Source organism: Glycine soja, chromosome 10, assembly GCF_004193775.1.
Source record: "Glycine soja cultivar W05 chromosome 10, ASM419377v2, whole genome shotgun sequence".
NCBI classification, from domain to species: Eukaryota; Viridiplantae; Streptophyta; class Magnoliopsida; order Fabales; family Fabaceae; genus Glycine; species Glycine soja.
In genome coordinates this window covers 12,653,802-12,674,827 of record NC_041011.1, presented here as the reverse complement: position 1 = coordinate 12,674,827, position 21,026 = coordinate 12,653,802, and the positions used below count along the sequence as shown (strand labels likewise).

The following is a 21,026-nucleotide window of genomic DNA, read 5'->3' as shown; positions in this document are numbered from 1 at the left end:
CCATTTATGAAATGTGGATTGTTTGTATTTTTCTGCTTATTTTGCTTACTTGTATTCCTTTTAGTTATATTGGTGAGATTTTGATTCTTCAATTTTAGTAAAGTGTTTTATTTTTAAACTGAAGTAAAATTACTTCTATACATTATTCTCTTTCTTTTTTAAAAAACTATCAAATTATCATTTTTTTATTCAAATATTTAAATGTTATAGGATAGATTTTTTTGTCGATGTCAAAAATTAATCTCACTTACAGTACGTGATTATTGTTGATTAAAGAAATTTTTACACAATAAAAATAAAGAAAGAAATGCTCTGAGTTGGAAAAAAAGATCCTAACTAAGTTAACACCCCCCTCAAAGACCCCAACACAAAAACACACCTCAAATATCATTAAAAAGGAAAAGGAGGATGACAAATGGGGAGACTTGGCCAAAACTCATGACAAACTAACTAACAAAATCTGTAGTTAGGAAGGAAAATTTTATTCATAAAGAATTCATCCCTCACAAAATTAGGGATAGAATTCCACACAAAAAAACTAGATCTAGGAGCGACACCAAATTTTGCTAACTTAATTATCAGCACAATAGTTACATTCTTTATAAAAGTTATGTGATTACGAAAGGAGAGACAATTGAGGCACCACCTACTGAGAGACCGGGAATCAGAGTCACATTTTTTAAGCCTTGAATTGAATCACCAAAAGAGAATCACATTCAAGCCAAATATTATGTCAACCTTTTGGTCTTTAGCAGTCTCCAAGACTATGATGGCAGCCAGAGCTTCCCCAAAAAGGAGATTGTACCCTTGTAAAAGAAGAAAAACAACCCAACATACCACCCAGATGGTCCCAAAAAATCAAATACAGATTATTTCATTAAATAGATCATTCTTACACATGTGAATCTAACAGGATCTTGCACCACAGCGTTTATCCTTTGGGTTTAAATAGATCATTCTTACACATGTAAATGTAACAGGATCTTGCACCACAGCGTTTACCCTTTGGGTTATGTTATAGGATAGATTTGGGATACAAAATAATTTAAAAAGTTTAAAATTGAAATTTGACAAAATTTAAAAGATGTGAGATTGGGATTGGGAGAGGGGGAATTTTTATTTTAGGTGAAATTTGTCTAATTGATGTTTTGGTTAATAAATTTTGAGTTGAAGAATCTTTATGTACAATTAATAAATTCAACTAATTTGTAAAAAATTCTAAGTATATAAGAATTTGATGGTTTATGTAAAAGAAAATTAGCAATGAAAATGTACTTACTTTTAAAATTAGAGGGTTCTATTAATTAATTAAAATATTAAGACGCCATTATACATAATTCAAATTAAAAAAACAAATTAAAATTACAATTAAACTATTTTTTTCTTTTTGAGGTACATAGAAAGCTGAAAAACCTAACAACCAAAAACAAGGTTTTTTTTAAAAAAAAATTGAGAAGTGAGCAATATCTGATCTTAGTCTTATTGAGGTATAATCAGACTCACAGCAAACAGCCAGGAAAGTTAGGAGGTTTTTCTTTGACTGGCCATTTCATTCATTTGGAAACTGCAGATAAAATTGCCAATGAAAATCGTTTGATTAATTTATGGTATAGTGCATTGACTTCTTGGGGAGGTGTTTACTCAAGTAAGACTATAAGCGTGTGTTTGAATGGAGTAATTCAACAGGGGAAATTCATTTTTTCAAGGAATTTAAAATGATTCATGATAAAATAGCTTGTTTGGATAGAATATTTGAAAGGAGATTTAATTTTTGGTATTTTTATTAATCATTTTGATTGACTAAAACAGTGAGGATTTCAAATTCTCTAAAAAAATATAGAATTTGAAATTCTTTTTTCGGAGATGCTCACTCTAACTCATTTTTTTTGCTCACGACTCTTTCTCTTTCAACACTCGCAACTACGGGTGACCAAAGTTTTTACGGCCAACATCGACATAAATTGTTTTTCACTGACGTTGGCCGAGGTTTTTTCGGTCAGAATTTTTTTGTACGATGTCAACCAAAGCTATTTTTTGTTGATATCGGCTAAGATTTTTTTTAAATGATGTTGGTTAAGGTTATTTTCTCACTGACGTCGGTCATGGGAATTTTTTGTTAACATTTGCCAAGGATTTTTTTGGTCGTTGTCATCTAGGTTTTTTCAGTTGATGTTGACCAATGATTTTTTTTGCCGACGTTAGCTAGATTTTTTTCTACTGACATCGGTCGTGGCTAACTTTTGAATAGACACATGCTAGGGTTTTTCAACTGATGTCAACTAGGTTTTTCGAGCCAACATTAGCCAAAGCTATTTTTTAGCCAATATCGGCTAGGGTTATTTTTCAGCCGATGTTAGCTGGGGTGTTTTGGCTGATGTCAACTAAATTCTTAGCTGACATCAGTTAGGATTTTTTTTTGCTGACATCGACTAGGGTTTTCTGGCTGACATCAGCTAGAGCTATTTCTTAACCACATTAACTAGGTTTTTTTGTTGATGTTGGCTAGGATTTTTTCTGCTAACACTAGCTAGGTATTTTTGACTGACATCGGACATAACTATTTTTAGTCAACATCGACTAGGTTCTTACAGTCGACATCCACTAGAGTTTTTTCAGTCGATATCGGTTAGAGCTATTTTTTAGCCAACATCAACCAAGGCTATTTTATAGCCGATGTTGGGTAAGGTTTCTTTTCTGACATTGGTCAGGGCTATTTTTTAGCCAACTTCGACTAGGGATTTTTCGGCCAACATCGATCAATGATGTTTTTCGGCAGACATAGAGTAGGTTCTATTGTTCGGCATTGACCAAGCTATTTTTTAGTCGATATTGGGTAGATTTTTTTGTCAATGTCTGCTAGGACTTTCTAGGCCAATGTTTACTAAAAATAGTTTTGGTCAATGTCGTTCGAAAAGATCCTAGCCGGTGTCGGCCAAACAAACCCTAGCCAACATTGGTAAAAAAAACCTAGCCAACATCGGCTAAAAAATAGACTCAACCAGCATTAGCCGAAAAATAATTTCGGCTGACGTTAGTTGACAAATATTCCCAGCATACTTTGACAAAAAAATATCCTATTTGATGTCGACCAAAAAATAGTTTTGGTTGATGTTGGTTTAAAAACATCACTGTTTGTGGTAAGACAAACAACTCTAGTTAAAATTATCACTATTTTATATTTTTAAATTATTAAAAATTGAAAAATATTTTTTAATTAATATTTCAAAATCAGATTGTGTTTATTTTCTATAAAGTTTAATATTAAAATTCTATCTATTTAAAATATAAAATTAAAATTTTTCATATGGAAGAAATTGAATTGTCATATCTAAATAAATAATTTAAAATTGAAGAAATTTGAATTGATTTATCCAAATAAAACATTTGAAAAATGAGAAAAATTAAAATTAAAGCAATTTAAATTCTAGGCATTTCAAATTCCCTGAAATTTTGAAATTCCTGATCCAATCCAAATATAAAGTAAGAGATAAAAATAAAACAAGTTGGGTTTGGAGAGGTACTAAAAGTGTAACATAAGTTCTTTATTGAATTCAATGTTAAGAAAAAAAACAATAATAATCCTACATTGTGTATGTGTTAATATTTATGTTGGATTATCTAAAATGATGCCCAATAAATATGATTTTATTTATTTACTTTTAAAATATGAATATTCAAACATAAATCACTTGAACTTAAAATCAATTTTATTCAAAATCAATTATACAAACCAAAGCATACATTCATTCATAAAATTTTATATTTAAAATTAAAGACTAATATTTTTTACATTAATTTTATAAAAATAAGCCATTGCTAGAAGAGTGTGTGAATGCTCTTTTCTTAATTCTGTATACATTTTATTGATGTTGACCTTAGCTTTCAGAGTTAAAACAAACTAATATTAGCAACGATTCCACCACCTGCAAGAATAAAATTTATCTGGAGTTAAAAGTTATTTTACAGTGGTTTCTTTTTATTATCATTTTCTAACAGATAATAATTAATAAAGCATTTTATAAAGATCTGGCGCTTTTTTTTCTCTTAATGATGAGACTCGCCTTTTGGAAATGAATCGGCACAACTAAGAATGGCTTAAAACCAATTTAATATTATATATAAAAATAATTACCATTTGCGAATTCCTGGATTTTTTTAAAGTCTTCACATTGTAATTGGTTTTTCGGTTAGTTTTGAAATATATACTATTTTAATGTAGATAAAACTTTTGCTTATCAAATTATTTGACATAAGTGTTTAATATATTAAAATTAAAAGTAAATTATTTAAGTATTATTTGAGCTAGATTCTTGACATAAATAATTTTTTGTTTAATTTTATTTATTTATTAATCAAATTTTAAATTAGTCAAGATTTTTTTCTCTAATGAATCAGACAATTAAAAAAAAACTTTGCTTCGGCACTTTAATATTGGCCATTTGTCCCATCTTCTTATATGTCCTTGTTCTAAAAAACTAGTTGAGAGATTTAACATATTTTTAGGAAACGTGCAGAGAACTGAAGAATTCCATATATATGTTACGACTTTAGACTTTTTAAACATGTCTAGAATCCAGAAGAAAGAAAGGAAAGGAAAAGAAAGAAAATAACAACTTGGGAAAAAGAAAAACATTGCAACAAATAAAATAGCTGAATGTGTCTGTAAGTCAGTGATTGTGCCATTTCTTGCATGATGATATTGATATAAAAATTCAAGTTTGATGCATTATTGGAAGTATTCTGGTTTGAGACTTTGACTAATAGAGGTTTCCATCATTCCATCCAACCTAATTATTCTTGTTAGAGATGTAATATTAAATGTGTTTCAATAATAATTTAAGTTTTTCAGATAATTAATTCATGAAATGATGTATAAGTCTGACCTTTTATTACCATGTGATTTTAGATTTCCATCTTTATTATTCACAGGTATTTTCCTTTATGGACAATTTTGTTTGTAACAAAAAAAAAATAAATAAATATATATATATATATATATATATATATATATATATATATATATATATATATTAGCTGGAAACTAATTATAAGCATATCTTTCAAATATGATTTGAAACTTTATCCATTATGTTGCGACTTCCACAGTTCCACTAAAATCAGATTGGTACGTACACCCATTCTTTTAATTAAAAAAAATCACTAAAAGGTAAGATGTATGCAATATTCATGATTCACGTCTGAAAGGGCTTTTGCATCATAACAATTGGCCACGTGGAAGTAAGCATAGGTTGAAGAAAAGGAAAATGAGTAAGGATTTAACTGAATTGCAAAGAGATGAAAAAATACATTTCTTGACTCCAAATTGGGTATATTCAACTACTAATGGCCGTGCAATTGGTTGTTTTTTATTCTACACTCTCCTTTGTTGAAATAATAATGAATAAAAAAATATAAAGCCATAAGAGTTTACCATAGCTAATCCACTTATTATGTATTTGAATCATGAAATGTATTCACGAGAACTAATTGGGCCCTCAAGAAAAAGCATGAGGGAATTGCTATACTCATCTCCATTTTTATTATTCACACATCCCTCATGCTTTACAAAATATTCTCAATATATCCTTTTAACGGAAATATGTTCCTGTTTGTACAAAGTATACAATGAAAACTTATTTCAATTGTATAAGTACAAAAAATACAACAAAAATACATTCTCATTGTATAAAGTATACAATGAAGATGTATTTTGATTGCTTTTTTTTTTTTTTTGCACTTCCTCTTACACAATGAAAATATATTTGTTGTTAAATTTTTACAAAATAAATTGCAATTGTATATATAAGTTACTTTATTTACAATTAATAATATAAGATAATTGATGTCACAATTGATTTGATTAATTTAAAGTTAACTTATATAAATTCCATTAATTAAAAAAAAATAAGAATTTAACATAATAGAAATGCATTTGTTGAGAAAAGTACACAACAAAATCACATTTTTGTTATTATTTGATCAACAAAATCATGTTTCTATTGAGTAAGAGGGGTGAAAAATAATACACAACAAAATGATTTAATTTTTTGTGATTTTTCAATGGAATTGTGTTTTCATGAAAAGGATATTTTCAGAATAATTTATTTTTAAGCAAATGGGGATGTGAATAGCAAAAGTGGAGTGAAAATAACAATTCTCTAAAGAGATCAACATAAACCCAGTAGAGATTGGATACTAACCCATATGGGACAACCAAAGCCCACACTATCTAGTGTTCCTGCTTTCCATGGCTGAACGGAGATGCAGCTCAAAAAAAGAAAGTTACATAACACATCGGCAAAAACAATTTTACCAAAAATTACGCTGGTTTACGAGAAAAATTTGTAACCCTAATGTTTTGTAAAAATATTTTTATAATAATTTTGAATTTACGTGTTTTTAAATTTGTAAATTATATATAAAACCCAGATATAACCTTTTTTAATTTTTTTAAGTTGTGAATTAAAAAGAGTTACAGAAATTCTCTTTTTAAAATATCCTTCATTCACATTTATCATACAAAATCATCACTCAAATTCTCTGTACAAGAGAAAATTAAAAGGAGATCATAGAATAACAATGGATAAACATCTCCACTTAAATTAAACAAACATGTCATAGAAAGTATATAAATAATACTAATAATAAGAGATGCCAAAATTTTAATTTTAAAAAAAAAACTTTTAAAATCAAATATAAAACTGGTAAGTCATCCAAAGTCAAAACTTTAGAATCCTGTTCACAAAATGTCTCAATTAAGAGTACAAAATTGTGTAAATAAAAAGCTAAATAACCAAAATAAGAAAAATTACAACAGAAATTAGAAGAAAAAAATCCAAATATACAGGTTCAACTGTTCAAGTAGTGCTCAAAATTTCTTTATGTACAACATATATCATTATCTCAATTAAGAGTACAAAATGGTTTAAATAACTAGCAAAAATAACCAAAAGAAGAAAATTTAAAACAGATAATTAAGTGGTACTCAAAATCTCTTTTATGTACAAACATATCATGATCTTTACTATTGAAATTGAAGAACCGAATGTCATGAACTTGATAGCAAATTTTCAGCCTACTTCAATAGTAAATTGTCTCTTTCATGCACCAGTAGAAAAAAGACATAGACCTTTGTTTTACACACACCTGCACAGCCAATTAAAAATGGTTCTGGTCAGTGGCGGTTGCTGAGTTAGTGGGGTAATTTATTTTTAAAAATTAAATAATAATAATAATTATTATTATTAAAATAAAACGTAAATATTAAGAAAAAACTATTGAGTAAAAGTATCTATTGAGCTGTAAAGGAAACGAAACATAAGAAAAAACTAAACAATAAAACACAAAATTTGACAATAGCTGAAAAATTGGAAACAGAGGATTCCAATTATAAAAATAGGAGGAAAAAATAATAACAGTAAATATATATTTATACGTTAATTTAGTTTTCGATCTTCTAATTTATTATTTAGGTTTAATTTATTTTTTTAATTTTTAAAATTGATTCAATTTCATCCTTTAATTTTTTTTAATTTAATCCTCTAATTTTTAAAATCTTCATTTTTTTTAGAAATGTGTATTTTGTTACTCTTTTGAACTCTTATAAAGTGTGATGTGTTATAATTTAGACTGAGGAATCAAATTAAATCAATTTAAAAAATTAAAAAATCACATTAAACCTAAAAAAAATATGAAAGGACTAAATTAAATCTAAAAAATAATTAAAAAAATTAATTTAACCTATTTTTTTCAAAGTTAAGGGATGCATAAATCGAAACTGCCTTATTAATAGTTTATTTTGTACTACTGTGACATAATTAGTATTTCTGGTGAGATCAAGAGACAACTTTAAAAGCCAAACTTTTTATCAAGAAAACAAAAGTAGCATTGTCAACTTCTTATCTTCTTTTTGCATAAAACAACAAATCTTCCTAACTTCACTGCTAAGAAAATTTGCCATTTAGCTCCGCCAAACCACCATAGCAGCGGCGGAACCAATCATGGGTGGGGCTATGTGTTCCCTCTTTTTTCCTTTTATTTTCTCTATTTTACATGTAATTTCTTCAATAAAGATTATATTTTGTCTTAGATCGCGTTTTAAGTTTTAAACTAGGATTATAGATGAAGTTATAAAGTTTCCCAAAATGTTAATATTACATACAAATCACACTAGTATAATTGCAATTGTAATCACAATACCATCGAAGACTTTAAAGGAATCGTTTGGTTCCTAAAAAGATTTTATTATTATTATTATTATTGATGATAAATATTTCGGGAAATAATGAAATCATGATTTTTAAGAATAGATAATCTATTATTGATATAAATTTTTTTTAGAAATATTTATATAAGTTTTTTAGAAATTAAGGAGTGATGTGATTTTTTTACTAATTATTTTTGTTATTTACATATTAAATAATTTAATAAGTGAAACGTGATATTTTTACAGCAATAAAAAAAATATTTTTAACTCAGGAAATCTAACTAAAAAACATTTTTAGGAAATATTCTTTCTTAAAGATGTTATTTTTTAAAATACATATTAAACATAATAAATTAATATTTCCAATTTAAAATTCTCATAAAATAAAAAATTTCTCTCTATCAAATGCTACTAAAATTTTATTATTACATCAACAATTATAATTGCAAATCATAATTTAAAACTTAAATCACCTCAATTTTTCAAAAGAAAAAGTGCTAGTAATACATCTTTTAACATATTTTGTATTGTTAGTTAAAATTTATTTAAAAAAATAAAAAAATTAGGAATAAAAATCCTTAAATAAGAAATGAGACTCATAATTTTTCATGATTTTAATAAATTTCGGTAAATTAAATAGAGTATATTTAAAAGTATGTGATAAAAAAGAAAGTAAATCACTAACATTTTTTTAGGGGTGTTTATTTAATGGATAATTTTTAGTTAGGGGAATATTATTCACGTGAATGTTATTCTTGAATATTTTGTAAAAAAAAATGTGTTTGATTAATTATTAAAAATAGTTGTGAATATTTTTATATGTCCAGGAATAATTAAAACGTGTTTGGTTGACATTATTTTTTCCTATGACTATATATTTTAACTACTGAAATATTCTTATTGTTTTTGTGGAAAAAAAATTACAAATGCGTATGAGGTAGGTACAAACATTGATGAAATTTGCAGGAATGAAATCGATGCTACATGTAAGAACAAAAATTATGGTAAAGAAAAAAATTATAACACTTAACATGAAGGAGCATTGAGTGTAGTGGGATGGTGTGTAATAAGTAGGATATATATGAATTTTTACTAATAAAGAGTTATTCATATCACATGAGAATAAACTTTTCTTGTCCTTTTTTTGGGATTAAAAATTAATTTTTCATCGTCAAATTAAAATGTTAATTTTATTAATAAAAAGGATAAAATTTATGACATTTTTCTCATTTTCTTTTTCCTTAATCATTCAATTCATATTATATTTTCATGAAGTTGATTGAATATGGAATTATGATTTTCCCATATATATATATATATATTTGAGATTAGTTATTGAGTTTAATGCATATATATTGATAGTGTAAAATTTTTTTTTATATTATTATTTAATTACAAATCATCATTTGAATTATTTTAAGATAATTATATTAAAAATAATAAATTTATTATATATGGTAAATGATGATTCAACGACTGTGTAAAAAATTTTAAATTATCAGTGTATGATTATTTTTCTATTAGTTATTTTATTACTTTGTAACAAATCTAGGATAAATTTTTGTACTCCTATATTCTCAGGACTAGAAAAATTATCCAATAGGTGTCCAATTAAAAATATCTAATTCCCCTCGACTTCAATGCACAAAACTTTTTATTTTTTTAATAAGTATATTTTTTTGCTCTTTATTTCTTGTTGACCTTAAGTCTCTTTCTCAGAGTTGTCAAAATGAATTCAAACACATGGGTCAACTCAGCCCACCATAAGTAAAGGCTAGGACCAAAAGGGGAAAAATTTTACAATTGGGTCTACAACTTGACTTGACCCACCCTACTTGAACTTGTGATGAACTAGGTTAGCCCACTTAATCCACCTAAAAAATAACATATTAGTATTTATAATATTTTTTAAGACTTTAAAGTATTTTTTTATTTAATTAGAAATAGAGTAAAACTAACCTAAAATATACTTTTAGTATTTTGTAATATTGTTCAACATTATTTTATTTAGCATTTTATTCAAGATTATTTTTAAAATTTTTGTTATTATAGTTCTAGACTTCTAGCTTGTGGTATATGGATAATGAAAAATTAAATTTAATTAATATTCTTTTAATTTATTCAAATTTATTTTTCTTAAAAAATGACTTTTTGTTGAATTTTCTTTTTTTAAAAAAATATTTTTATTTTAGTTTAAATGTGGTGAGTCAGATTGGATTGCTTTTTAAAAAAAAAATCAACTTTTAAGTGAGTCAAATTAGATTAACTCATTTAAAAGACAAATGGAAGGTGAGTCAAATTGAATGGATCTGATTTGACAAGCATGCCTCTGAAAAAAAAAAAAAAGGCAAGCACCCGTGAAAATCAACTTTTTTTTTACCCCATCTTTCTTTCTTTGACAACAAGGAGCAGAGTTGCATTTAGCACACAAAACAACACAATAGCCAGAAACAAGAAATTTTACAGGCTGTAAAGCCAAAAAGGAGAGGTAGAGTGAGACACACATAGGTACCCACTTTTGTCTTGTGTATTACTTCGAACCAGCCAAAGGAATACTACTATAAATCAACAAGCTATTATTTTCTACCCCCTACCTACTAAAGCCTACTGTTACAATTCAACATTATTTTATTCCAAAATTATATTTTATGGTTTTCCATGTTTATTTTAAAGCAATGTCAACTAATTTATATAATATATTAAATATCCATGATTTTAATTTTTATTTAATTATTTCTAATAAAGAAATTTTAATTCACTACAATTAAATATAAAAATAAAAGTAAAATAAAAATTATTGGAAAAATTTATTACTATCCAAAAATAAATACTAAACATATTTTTTTGAACTATTTTGAAATTTAGTTTATTAAATATATTTTAAAATAATAAAATTTAAATGATTATTATTATAATATGTATAAAATGATAAAACGTGGTAATTTATCGATTAATTTTTATGATGATTTTTATTTTAAATAAAATATTGTGTTATTATAAATTTAAATATGCTCTATAATTATTCTTGTTATTAATTATTTTTTATTTATAAAAATATTTTGAAGAAACAAAATTTAAATACATATTAGTATTACTTAACTGCACATTTGATGAATATATATTACACTTAATAAAAATAAAATAAATATACTATATTTATTGAATATAATATTTAATCTTATAAATATATTATATTTATTTAATAAAAAATTTAATCCTATTCTTAAATTTAATATATTGTACTCAACAAGTACAACAATTAATATTATTGTACCGTAAATTTCAGTTATATGTACAATTTTATAATACTTACATTTTTATTTCATCATTTTTTATTAATATTTTAAATATAAAGTCATACATTTAATAAATATATACTATAGTTTATTAAATTTATTAAATATGATATATACATATATATATATATATATATATATATATATATATATATATATATATATATAACAGGTCTTAGAAATGTACTCCAAAAAATACGAAGAATGTAAAAAAAAAAAAAAAAAAAGGTCTTAGAAAAATACTATTTTTGTCACCTTACAACAAAAAATTTTGTCCTAAGAACATTTTATTAACAGTGTTTATGACTCTTCTATCCTTATTATAAATCCTAATTAAAAAGTGTGATTTAATCTTTATCATAAGGTCAAATTTAAAATGTTTTTATAAAAAATATTTTTAATTATAGAATGATATGATAATAAAAAAAACATAACTATATATGTTTTTTAGTTTTATTTACAGGAATAATTCTGAAAAATAGTAATTTAGAACAAATTTAATATTTTAACTAAATTTACTAATTTTTATAAATTAATCAAGTAAATCTTATAGTAATAAGGACAAGAGGAAATTTTTTTTTTTTTTGTCGCAATGGAGGAATGTATCACTAAAATGAGCAAAATTGTATAGTCCTTTAGCAATCATTGCTTACACAAGAGTATGGCATTATGAATAATGATGCTCTCATTATTTAAATAATAATAATAATAATTATGATGATCTGCTCTAACAGTCGAACATTGTCATGATCAATTGGTTATGGCATGGATAGCCAGATAGTCCTTTGGATAGTAATTGGGCAAAATATGACTATTTAGACTCTTATTTGTTTATGACTATTTGTAATTGCGTCATGCATCGACTAACAAAATAACAAGTGTTAAAAAAATCACTTATTTGTCAAATTTATCCCTTTTTTTTCCTTCTAAAATCACTTGTATTTTATATTGGAAACAATCCAGTTTAACTTAAGATAAAAAGGTATAAATTTAATTTATATAATGTAAAAAATATTGTACTATTAATTGGTCGATTTTATAAATTTTAAAATAATAATTATAACGACTAACTAAGTTTTTAGTTCCTAAATTTTTTTAAAATTTAGTTTTTAGTCTTGTTTGATTGATTAAGGTTTCTAAACTTTATAGTATTTGAACAAAGTTTGAATTTAATGAAATTTCAAGGATTAAAACTAAATTTTTTAAAAGTTAAAGGATTTAAAACCTTAATAAAAAAAGTTCAGGAACATTAAACCCTAAAGAAAAGTTTAAGACTAAAACTTTAATGGAAAAAAAGTTTAGAGAACTCAACTAATTAAACAAAAGTTTAAAAATTAAAATCCAAATTTTAAAAAAATTTAAGAGTAAAAATTTAATTAACCATTATTTTAAAAAGAACACCGGTGAAATGCTTTTCCAGTCATACACTTCCTAACAAATAACAATTTCCTTATAAAAATCATAATAATTTGTTAACCAATTGACTATATTTTTTTTTTACAATATTAGTATATAAATTATTTAATCTAAAAATATCCGCAGCACAATGGAATCGGCCTTTCTAATAAAATCTTTTTCATGAATAAAAATTGAATTTAATACCCTAGCAAAAGCCGTAGTTATGAAAAACGGATCATTCTGATCGGTTGGATTGATTTGCCTGAAAACGGATGATGTTATAAGTTCAATTAAGTTATCAAACCAAAAATGTAATGAACTTTTAGTCAGGTTTGATCAAAATTGGTGACTCATACCAGATTGACCCGATCGATCATTTTTTTTTTTTTTTTGCAATTCCGTTTTTTACAGATATTTTTTAATTCGTAAACAAATGTTAGACTATTAATTAACATCTAATTATCGAATACTGGTATATAATACGCTCCTATAGTATTATTTTAATCATGATAAAAATATAAATGACTAATAATTATTATCTTAATTTTGATATAATTTAATATTTATGTATTTTATACATTTTTATTATGCTCATAACTATTTGATAACTTTTATATTTAATCGTAGAACATAACAATAATTTTTTTAGTAATTTAATGATAATACTTAACAAAATAATTTATAAAAATAAATAATTATGTAATATTGAAATATAAAATATGAATTTATCACATTTTGTTAGTTATATATGTTTTAATTTTTTTTAAAATAAATATCAAATTAATCAGATCAATGACCCATCGATTCAACTTGATTAAGTGTTTTGACCGAATCGATGATCAAGTCGATTTTTATAACTATGTTTAAGGTTGTGTTTGGTTGGAGTATCCATTTATTTATCAATTTTTAAAAAATTTGTTACTCATAACTACTATTCTTTAATTTTCCTCTTCTCATTCATATTTTCCTTGAATTATTTTTTTATATTTTAAAAATATTTAAAAATAACAATAGAATTGTATTCATTTTTCACAACTATTGGGAGAGATGAGAGGCTTATGTAACAGCCGTAAGATTAAAATAGAATGCGCACCCTATTTTAACCAACCACATTCAGTTTCACTATCATTATTCGTTGGATATTTTCCCCTTATGTGTAATCACTAATTGTATTCACAGGACTGAAATCGATATTAAGATGTGTCGCCAAGGAAGCAAAGACAGAGTATGTTGTTTCAAGGAACAAAAAAATATAACCCATGTACCAATGGGTTTTAATTGTGAATCAAGAACACATGTTGATAATTGTGAAATCAAGAACACAACAAATAACTACCAGTCGTAACAATTTAAAAGTTTAAATTGAAGTTTTCTCCTACTGCTTCTAATGCCATATCAGTTCGATTTTGTTTTCTCCAAGACAACTTTTTTGTTTGATAGAATATCCTAGTCTTTTTTCTTCATAATTTATTAGACTGAAAACATACTAGAACTAATCATATTCAGTTTCCCCATGAGGTCTATTTGTCTACGAATTTGTTGTATAAACTTACTTGATTCGACCATTTTTCAGAGATTTTTCTTTTTCTTTTTCAGATGCTGCAAAAAACAGCCTGGTAAACATGGTTTCTGATTTTTCTTTTTCTCTAAGAGACATAATTATTATAATTTTATAAAACAAGCCTTTTAATTGAAAAGATACATTTTCTGAAAAATACAAGAAAGGATATAGCAATGGCCCCTGGCTAGTGTCTCGTCATTTTAGTTACTGGAAGTACTATATTTGACTAGTTGAAAATGCAATTAAAAATGAAATGAGCAATTGTAGGAAGAGAAGGAACGGATGGGGAAGGCTGAAGAGAAAGAAGCACGAAAAAGAGATGCAGGATATGTGTGAATGGACTCAGAGTGATGCGTAGGGTTAGAATAGGGTGAGAATTCTATTTTACAATATCATTAAATCTGGAGCGTCTATTTTAATCCTACGGCTATAATAGTCTAGTGCTCTCACCTGAAACGGCCTCTGATAATACATATTTAAAACAAAAAAAGAAATCAATAACATATTTAACACTAATCTTTTTTATAAAATTGTTTTTTTAATTTAAACTTTGTGATTCCAATCATAACACTATTTAAATAAGTTCTCCTCACATGTTTCATAGAATGCATGTACGTAACATAATAAACAGGGATTTTCAGTTTATAATGTCCTTGCATTAAAAAAAATAAGAGTTTATAATACCTTTAATCAAACAATGATTTTCAACTTATCTTAAACATTATTCTCAAAAACTTACCTTAAACATTTATCTCTCCAATAAAATAATTATAACTATAAACATTAGTTTACACTATACCCAATTAGTATAATTTCTCAGTCATGCTTTCCACATTCAACAAGTATTTAGGATTTTCACACTATATAGAGAATATAGAATAAACAGCAGAACGACATTGTAACAGAATCACATTATTTTATAATGAAGTCTATGTCATTAAATAATAATAATAATAATTAAGCTGAAGGGATCTTTGTCCAGACCCATAGTTTTGCCCCCCCCCAAACTCAGAATCCAAGCACAACAAAGACAACTTGATATAAGTTTAAAGCAAAACGTACAGTGCAAGGACTTTATTTAGTGTCACATTGTCCAGACATAAAACGGTAATACCACACGCATTAATCAAACTTAATATTAAATTAATTTAAAATGCATGTTATCAGCAGCACAAAAATCCATAGGAGCATATCAATTTATAAACAATTGACATGTATAGAAATGTCAAGAAAACTAGAACATTCAAGTCGTTAATAAAACCAATGGAACTAGATAGTGGTTGTTTTGTCTAACAGATTTAAACATATGTTAAAAGAAATGCATTAATCAGCAACTTCAAAAAAATAGTAGAGGGAAAAAAACAGAAATTACCTCCACTGCCAATTTAAACTAACTCCCCATTGAGAAACACTACTAAATCTGATTAAGCATAAAAAGTAATTAAGCTGACTCAAACCTACAAAATTACAAATTAACAAGACTAACATGAAGTTCAAAAGTAAAAACAGAAAATCCTGTGACAGAATAATGAACAATAACCTACTGCACTATCCTGGAATCAAAGCATGCAATCAGTTCTTGCAGGCAGCCTCCTGAAGAAATTCAGCGGCACCGAAGGAAGCATGTAACGAAACCTCGGATGTCTCAAAACATAAATTCCAGTAAAGAGGGCCACAACTTGGAACGGAGTGACATACAGTACAGTAGCAGCAACCAGACAGAAAATCACAAATAGTGATGTAGCTCTAGGATCACGCCAACTCAGCAAAGATTGCAGCCTTTCACCCTGAGTGGCCAAGTCCCCAACCACAGTTTGAATCCTACCAGCAATGCTTCTAAGTCTATCATATCTCATCCTCACGAGGTCATTTGGCCGGGAGGTCGGGAATGTGTCAAATTCTTCATCGAGTTCATCAGGATGCGCTGAATCCGCGTGAGAGAGACGCGTGTCCATGTGAGGAGGGTGCCTTGGCCTCCATCTATAGTACCAAATTCCAATCAAGAAGAGGTAAAGGAAAATTGTTGGTAAGATAAGCTCTGGATACATAACCAATATTATGAACAAGATATGGATCAGAATTGTAGTGATTGGACTTCTCCAATTGCAAATCTGATCAAACCATTTTCCTACAGCAATTAGGCCGCTCAAAACCCCCATAATCCTGAAGAAGTTAGCTTTGCTTCTTCTCATACTCCACATGTGAGAACCGACATCCAGCATATATTCCACCACCTCTTTTCTCAGAGGTGGCTCAGCGCGACTCAGTCTCATTGAAACAATCTGAGTAGCTTGATGCCTCAAACTGTCAAGCTGGCTAACAGTCAATGGGTGTATATAGTGCATTCTTGGCAACAAGGGCCGTGAATACATGTGCATCATATTGACAAAAGATGAACAAGTGAACCTCATAGCCAAGTGAATCTCACCCATCTTCTTCACCCCATTCGGGTGAAGAACAAGAAGTGGATAGGAATGTGTGTAGACCCGATCAGTCTCAAGGGTGGAAAGACGAACCCGTACCTTTCCAATCTTTGCATCTCTTGCCCCTCCAGCCTTGTCACCACCATGCAGATGACAGTTATCAAATACACCAATTGTAATGACAGTGCATGGATCAAAAACCTCCCAAGTATATTGCTCATTCCACCTCGGTGCAAAGCTATCAATGATTGTCCTTGTCCTGACCCACTTCTGCCCATATTTTGCTACACAATAAGCATCCGTTGTCCCCCTCCCATCTTTTGTCTTCATTGGCATCAAACCCTGAGCATTCAATATCCCTAGTTCAAGAACACCAATACCAGGCATCCACAGCTGTTTCGCTGTTGGGCGAAGATCACTGCTGTAGTGAGTAGATTCATCTAAAACATGATAACCACCTTCTAGACAAATCCTCATGTGAATTCTGCTTGCAAATTTGGTGTCCTTCTTCTCCCCTTCTATCACAATATGCCTTTCCAGATTGAACCACCTTGTGTTCACAGGTTTCTCATCTAGTCTCCTCTCCACATACTGCAAAGGAATGGCACACCTCCCCAACACTTCATCCTTGTTAGGCGCAACTCTATCCTCCACACTCAAAATCAGCGGCTCCTCAAACTGTTCTGCCACCACAAACATCAAATCCTCATTCCACATTGGATTAATACTCCTACTTTGAGAGATTCTAGTCCTCAAGGCCTGATTCCCCAGAATAGCCTTCACAAATACCTCAGGGTATCTACCCTTATCAGTTGGCATCAGGTCCTGTGCCTCTATCACATTAACCCTCAAATACCAAAGCTTGGGAGACAGATAAACTTTCGATCTAATGTTCGCAAGAGCATCACTCCCACTAACCATCGCAGCATCCGAGTGCCAAGCTTCGGGAAAAGCCTCATCAGCCTGTGTACCCATCCAAACAGCCAGCATCAGCTCCCCCTTCGCTTTGTCGCTCTTCCTATCCTCCAATCTATACCACTGAGGAGCCAGAGGGCTATCCGGAGGTACCCTTTTCGGGATCTCATTCAGGTCAAACCACACCCGGCCGATGAGGTCATCCTTCAGAACATCCTTATCTATCACATTAACCTCCAGCATCGAGGCCTGAAGCCGGTCCTTCGAGAAGGCGAAAACCTGGTTCCACTCAGGATGTGTGTTCTTGGCGAAATTCCTGGTGGTTCCCTTGTAGTTCCCAAGCTTGACTTCAACATAAGGATCACAACTCCCAGTGATATCTTTCGCGGGCAAGTCCTTCGCCTTCACGACCCTCACATAAAGGTACTGCATTTGCTCAACGAGATCATAGGTGCTGGTAAGTCTATCACCGGAAACCTTTCCGCCTCCAAGGTGGGGCTTGGTCTCCTTCAACAGAAAATCTTCAGGTGGAGGCCTCTGCATTTTTCCCTCACTTCAGAGAACCGAGAAACCAAAATTCAAAATTATAATCCAAAGCCTTCAACAACCGTTCCCAGGAGCCTAAAAAAGAGGAAAACACACTCAAATAGCCGTTACAAACATGCTCTACTTAACCGAGGCACCTAAAAATTCGGGAAAAATTTTAAAAACACACATCAAAAGAAGATATTATAATCGAGGTAACAGCAGCTGAAACTCAAAAAATGTGCATCACTGGTAAAAACATAAAACGTTTATAAACAGCAATGACAAACCTAGATCTCAGATTTCACAAACTGTTCGATGGCTCCAACGTCAAGGAAAAAAAACCAACAATTTTCTCAGAAAATGTTAGATCCCATTGTTTAACCTGCATTGCAAGATGAAAAATTATATATTAAAACAGCAAAAAAAAAAAAAAAAAGAAACAGAAATGTAGTTGTGTAAAATGAAGCACAAGATGAAAAAGTAACGTTTCAAGGTTGTGTACTTAGAGCATTTTGAAACATTGAAACATGGTAGTAAAAATAACAACACTTCCTTAACTACAGAGTTTTGACTGTTACGAAACAACAAAAACACTTCGATTATTCGTGGATTTATGTCTTCTCACTCCGTCACATTCTCCCAGAAATTATTATTTTTTCTTAAAATAAAATAAATAAATAAAACGCATTTTTCTTCGTACCAAACGGCGTCGTGGCATGCCACACACCACACAGAAGAAACCCAGAAAATGCGACGGTGCATGCGAGAATCCGAGACGCTCTCAGCATTCAGCGAGAGTCAAATAACAAAAAACGGAAAGAGAAAGAAACAAAAAAAAGGGGGAAAGAAGGAAATAAAGAAGGTTTTTTTTTCTTCTTTTTTTTTGCTTTAACTTTTGTTGAATGTGGAACGATAGAAGAAGCGGTGAGAACTGAGGAGTGAGGAGTGTACCTTGTCAAAACGGTGTCGTTGTGGGGTGTGTAAGATTTTTCATTCAGAGGCAATGGAGCCCAAGTGTGTTCTCACTTCTGAGAGTGTGTGTGTGTGAGAGAGAGAAATCACTCTTTCTCGTCACAACTGAGAAGATGTTACGAGAGATGAATAATATCAGAATGAATGTAGTAATATTATTATTATTTGCTTGTTGGTGTGTGTTTTTTTCTTCTCTTTCTTTTCTTTGATTTTTTCTTTCGCTTTCGCTGCTTTTATTTGTCTGGTTGTGGGGGGGTGGGATCTGATGAATATGAATCTACGCAAAAGAAAGAAATATAAGTAGAAATAGAAGGTAAGCTCTTCGCTTGCTTTGTTACAGTAGTACTGTACCTCTGTGTTGTAGTAGTAGAAGCAGTAGGAGTGGTGCTTGCTACATAGGGGGTAGTGAAGCCGTGCTGTGGATCCCACTCAGAAGCTTACACGTGTGACACACCATTTGATGTTTTTATTTTTTTATTATAATATATTATATAAATAATAAACACCAGTGTTTTGTTAATAATTTTTTTAAGGTTAATTAATTATTTATATCTTATACTTTATTATTTATATATTTTATTTTTTATAATTTAAAAGTGATCTTTTTAGTTTTAATAATTTATATGATAATTCTCTTCTAATTTTTATAATTTAAAAATGATATTTTTAATTCTTATAATTTATATTATTTTTTTTAGTCAATAATTTTTTTAATTTTTATTATTTATATTTTAATTATCTTTTTTCCTTGCTAATATATATATATATATATATATATATATATATATATAAATAATTAGTTACAAATTATCAATTATTTTTCTATTATAAATTATCTTACGATAAATTAATTATAAATTATTTATTAATATTTTTTAGTTAAATATAATTGATAATATTATTCATATTTTGATGATAAGAATTAAAAAAAATTAAAATATAAAATATAAGATTAAGAAGATTAATTTCAAATTATAATAATTAAAAAAGAATTGAAATATAAATTATAGGAACTAAAAAGATAATTTTAAAATAAAAAGATTAAAATATATAAATTATAAAATTATAAGAAACAAATGATTAATTAATTTTTTTTTATTATTCAAGTAAACAGTACTACGGATAAAGTGAACGAAAAAAGGAAAGAAATATTTGATATTTTTTTAAAACGATATTTAATTTAAGAGAAAATAATAATAATAATATAATCAGAAGATATTTTGTAAATATTTTAATATTTCCCTTTTAAGGTAGCGGAATTAAATTTCAAGATTTGGGTGCTGGTTCTGTACATTTTTATTTCAATATCAGTTAGCTATGCATTTAAGATTTTATTTCAGTAATTGATTTTCGCAATTAATAATAATTTCACTTTTATTATTTCAATCGGTTCTTAATTTTATATATAAAAAGTAAGTTTTATTTCGTTTTCTAAGGTATTACATTTAGAAAAAAAAAATGAGATTAAAAAAGTACAAAACATTATTAAATGAGAAGAATTGTAGAGAAAAAAAAATAATATTTTTTTTATTTAAAAATTTTATCACATTCTATATTTCGAGTGAAATTGGATTTAATTTTCCTGAACCTTATATACAAGAGAAGTTTTTGGTTTCATGATAATTATATATTGAGATAAGTGGACTAAAATTAATTGTTAGGAACTTTTTTAATTCGTTTTCTACAGTAAAAATATCATATTATTATTTATTAAATTATATAATATG

The 21,026-nt window shown here is 28.0% G+C and overlaps 1 protein-coding gene across 4 annotated transcripts; it reads right to left on the bottom strand.

Moving 5' to 3' along the window:
- Positions 1–15,744: 15,744 nt before the first annotated feature.
- On the bottom strand, positions 15,745–19,584 carry LOC114372615 (FT-interacting protein 3-like). 4 transcript variants are annotated; one of them, XM_028330273.1, is made up of 3 exons: positions 19,279–19,584; positions 18,615–18,709; positions 15,745–18,482 (listed from the first exon to the last, which is right to left on the bottom strand). In XM_028330273.1, exon 3 carries the CDS (start codon positions 18,340–18,342, stop codon positions 16,021–16,023), a length of 2,322 nt encoding a protein of 773 aa, XP_028186074.1. In that variant the 5' UTR covers positions 18,343–18,482; positions 18,615–18,709; positions 19,279–19,584; the 3' UTR covers positions 15,745–16,020. The 4 variants fall into 4 exon arrangements, with proteins under 4 accessions (XP_028186074.1, XP_028186071.1, XP_028186073.1 ...); XM_028330270.1 differs by having other exon boundaries at positions 15,745–18,420; positions 19,279–19,583; XM_028330272.1 differs by lacking the exon at positions 19,279–19,584 and adding an exon at positions 19,028–19,113 and having other exon boundaries at positions 15,745–18,420.
- Positions 19,585–21,026: the final 1,442 nt, after the last annotated feature.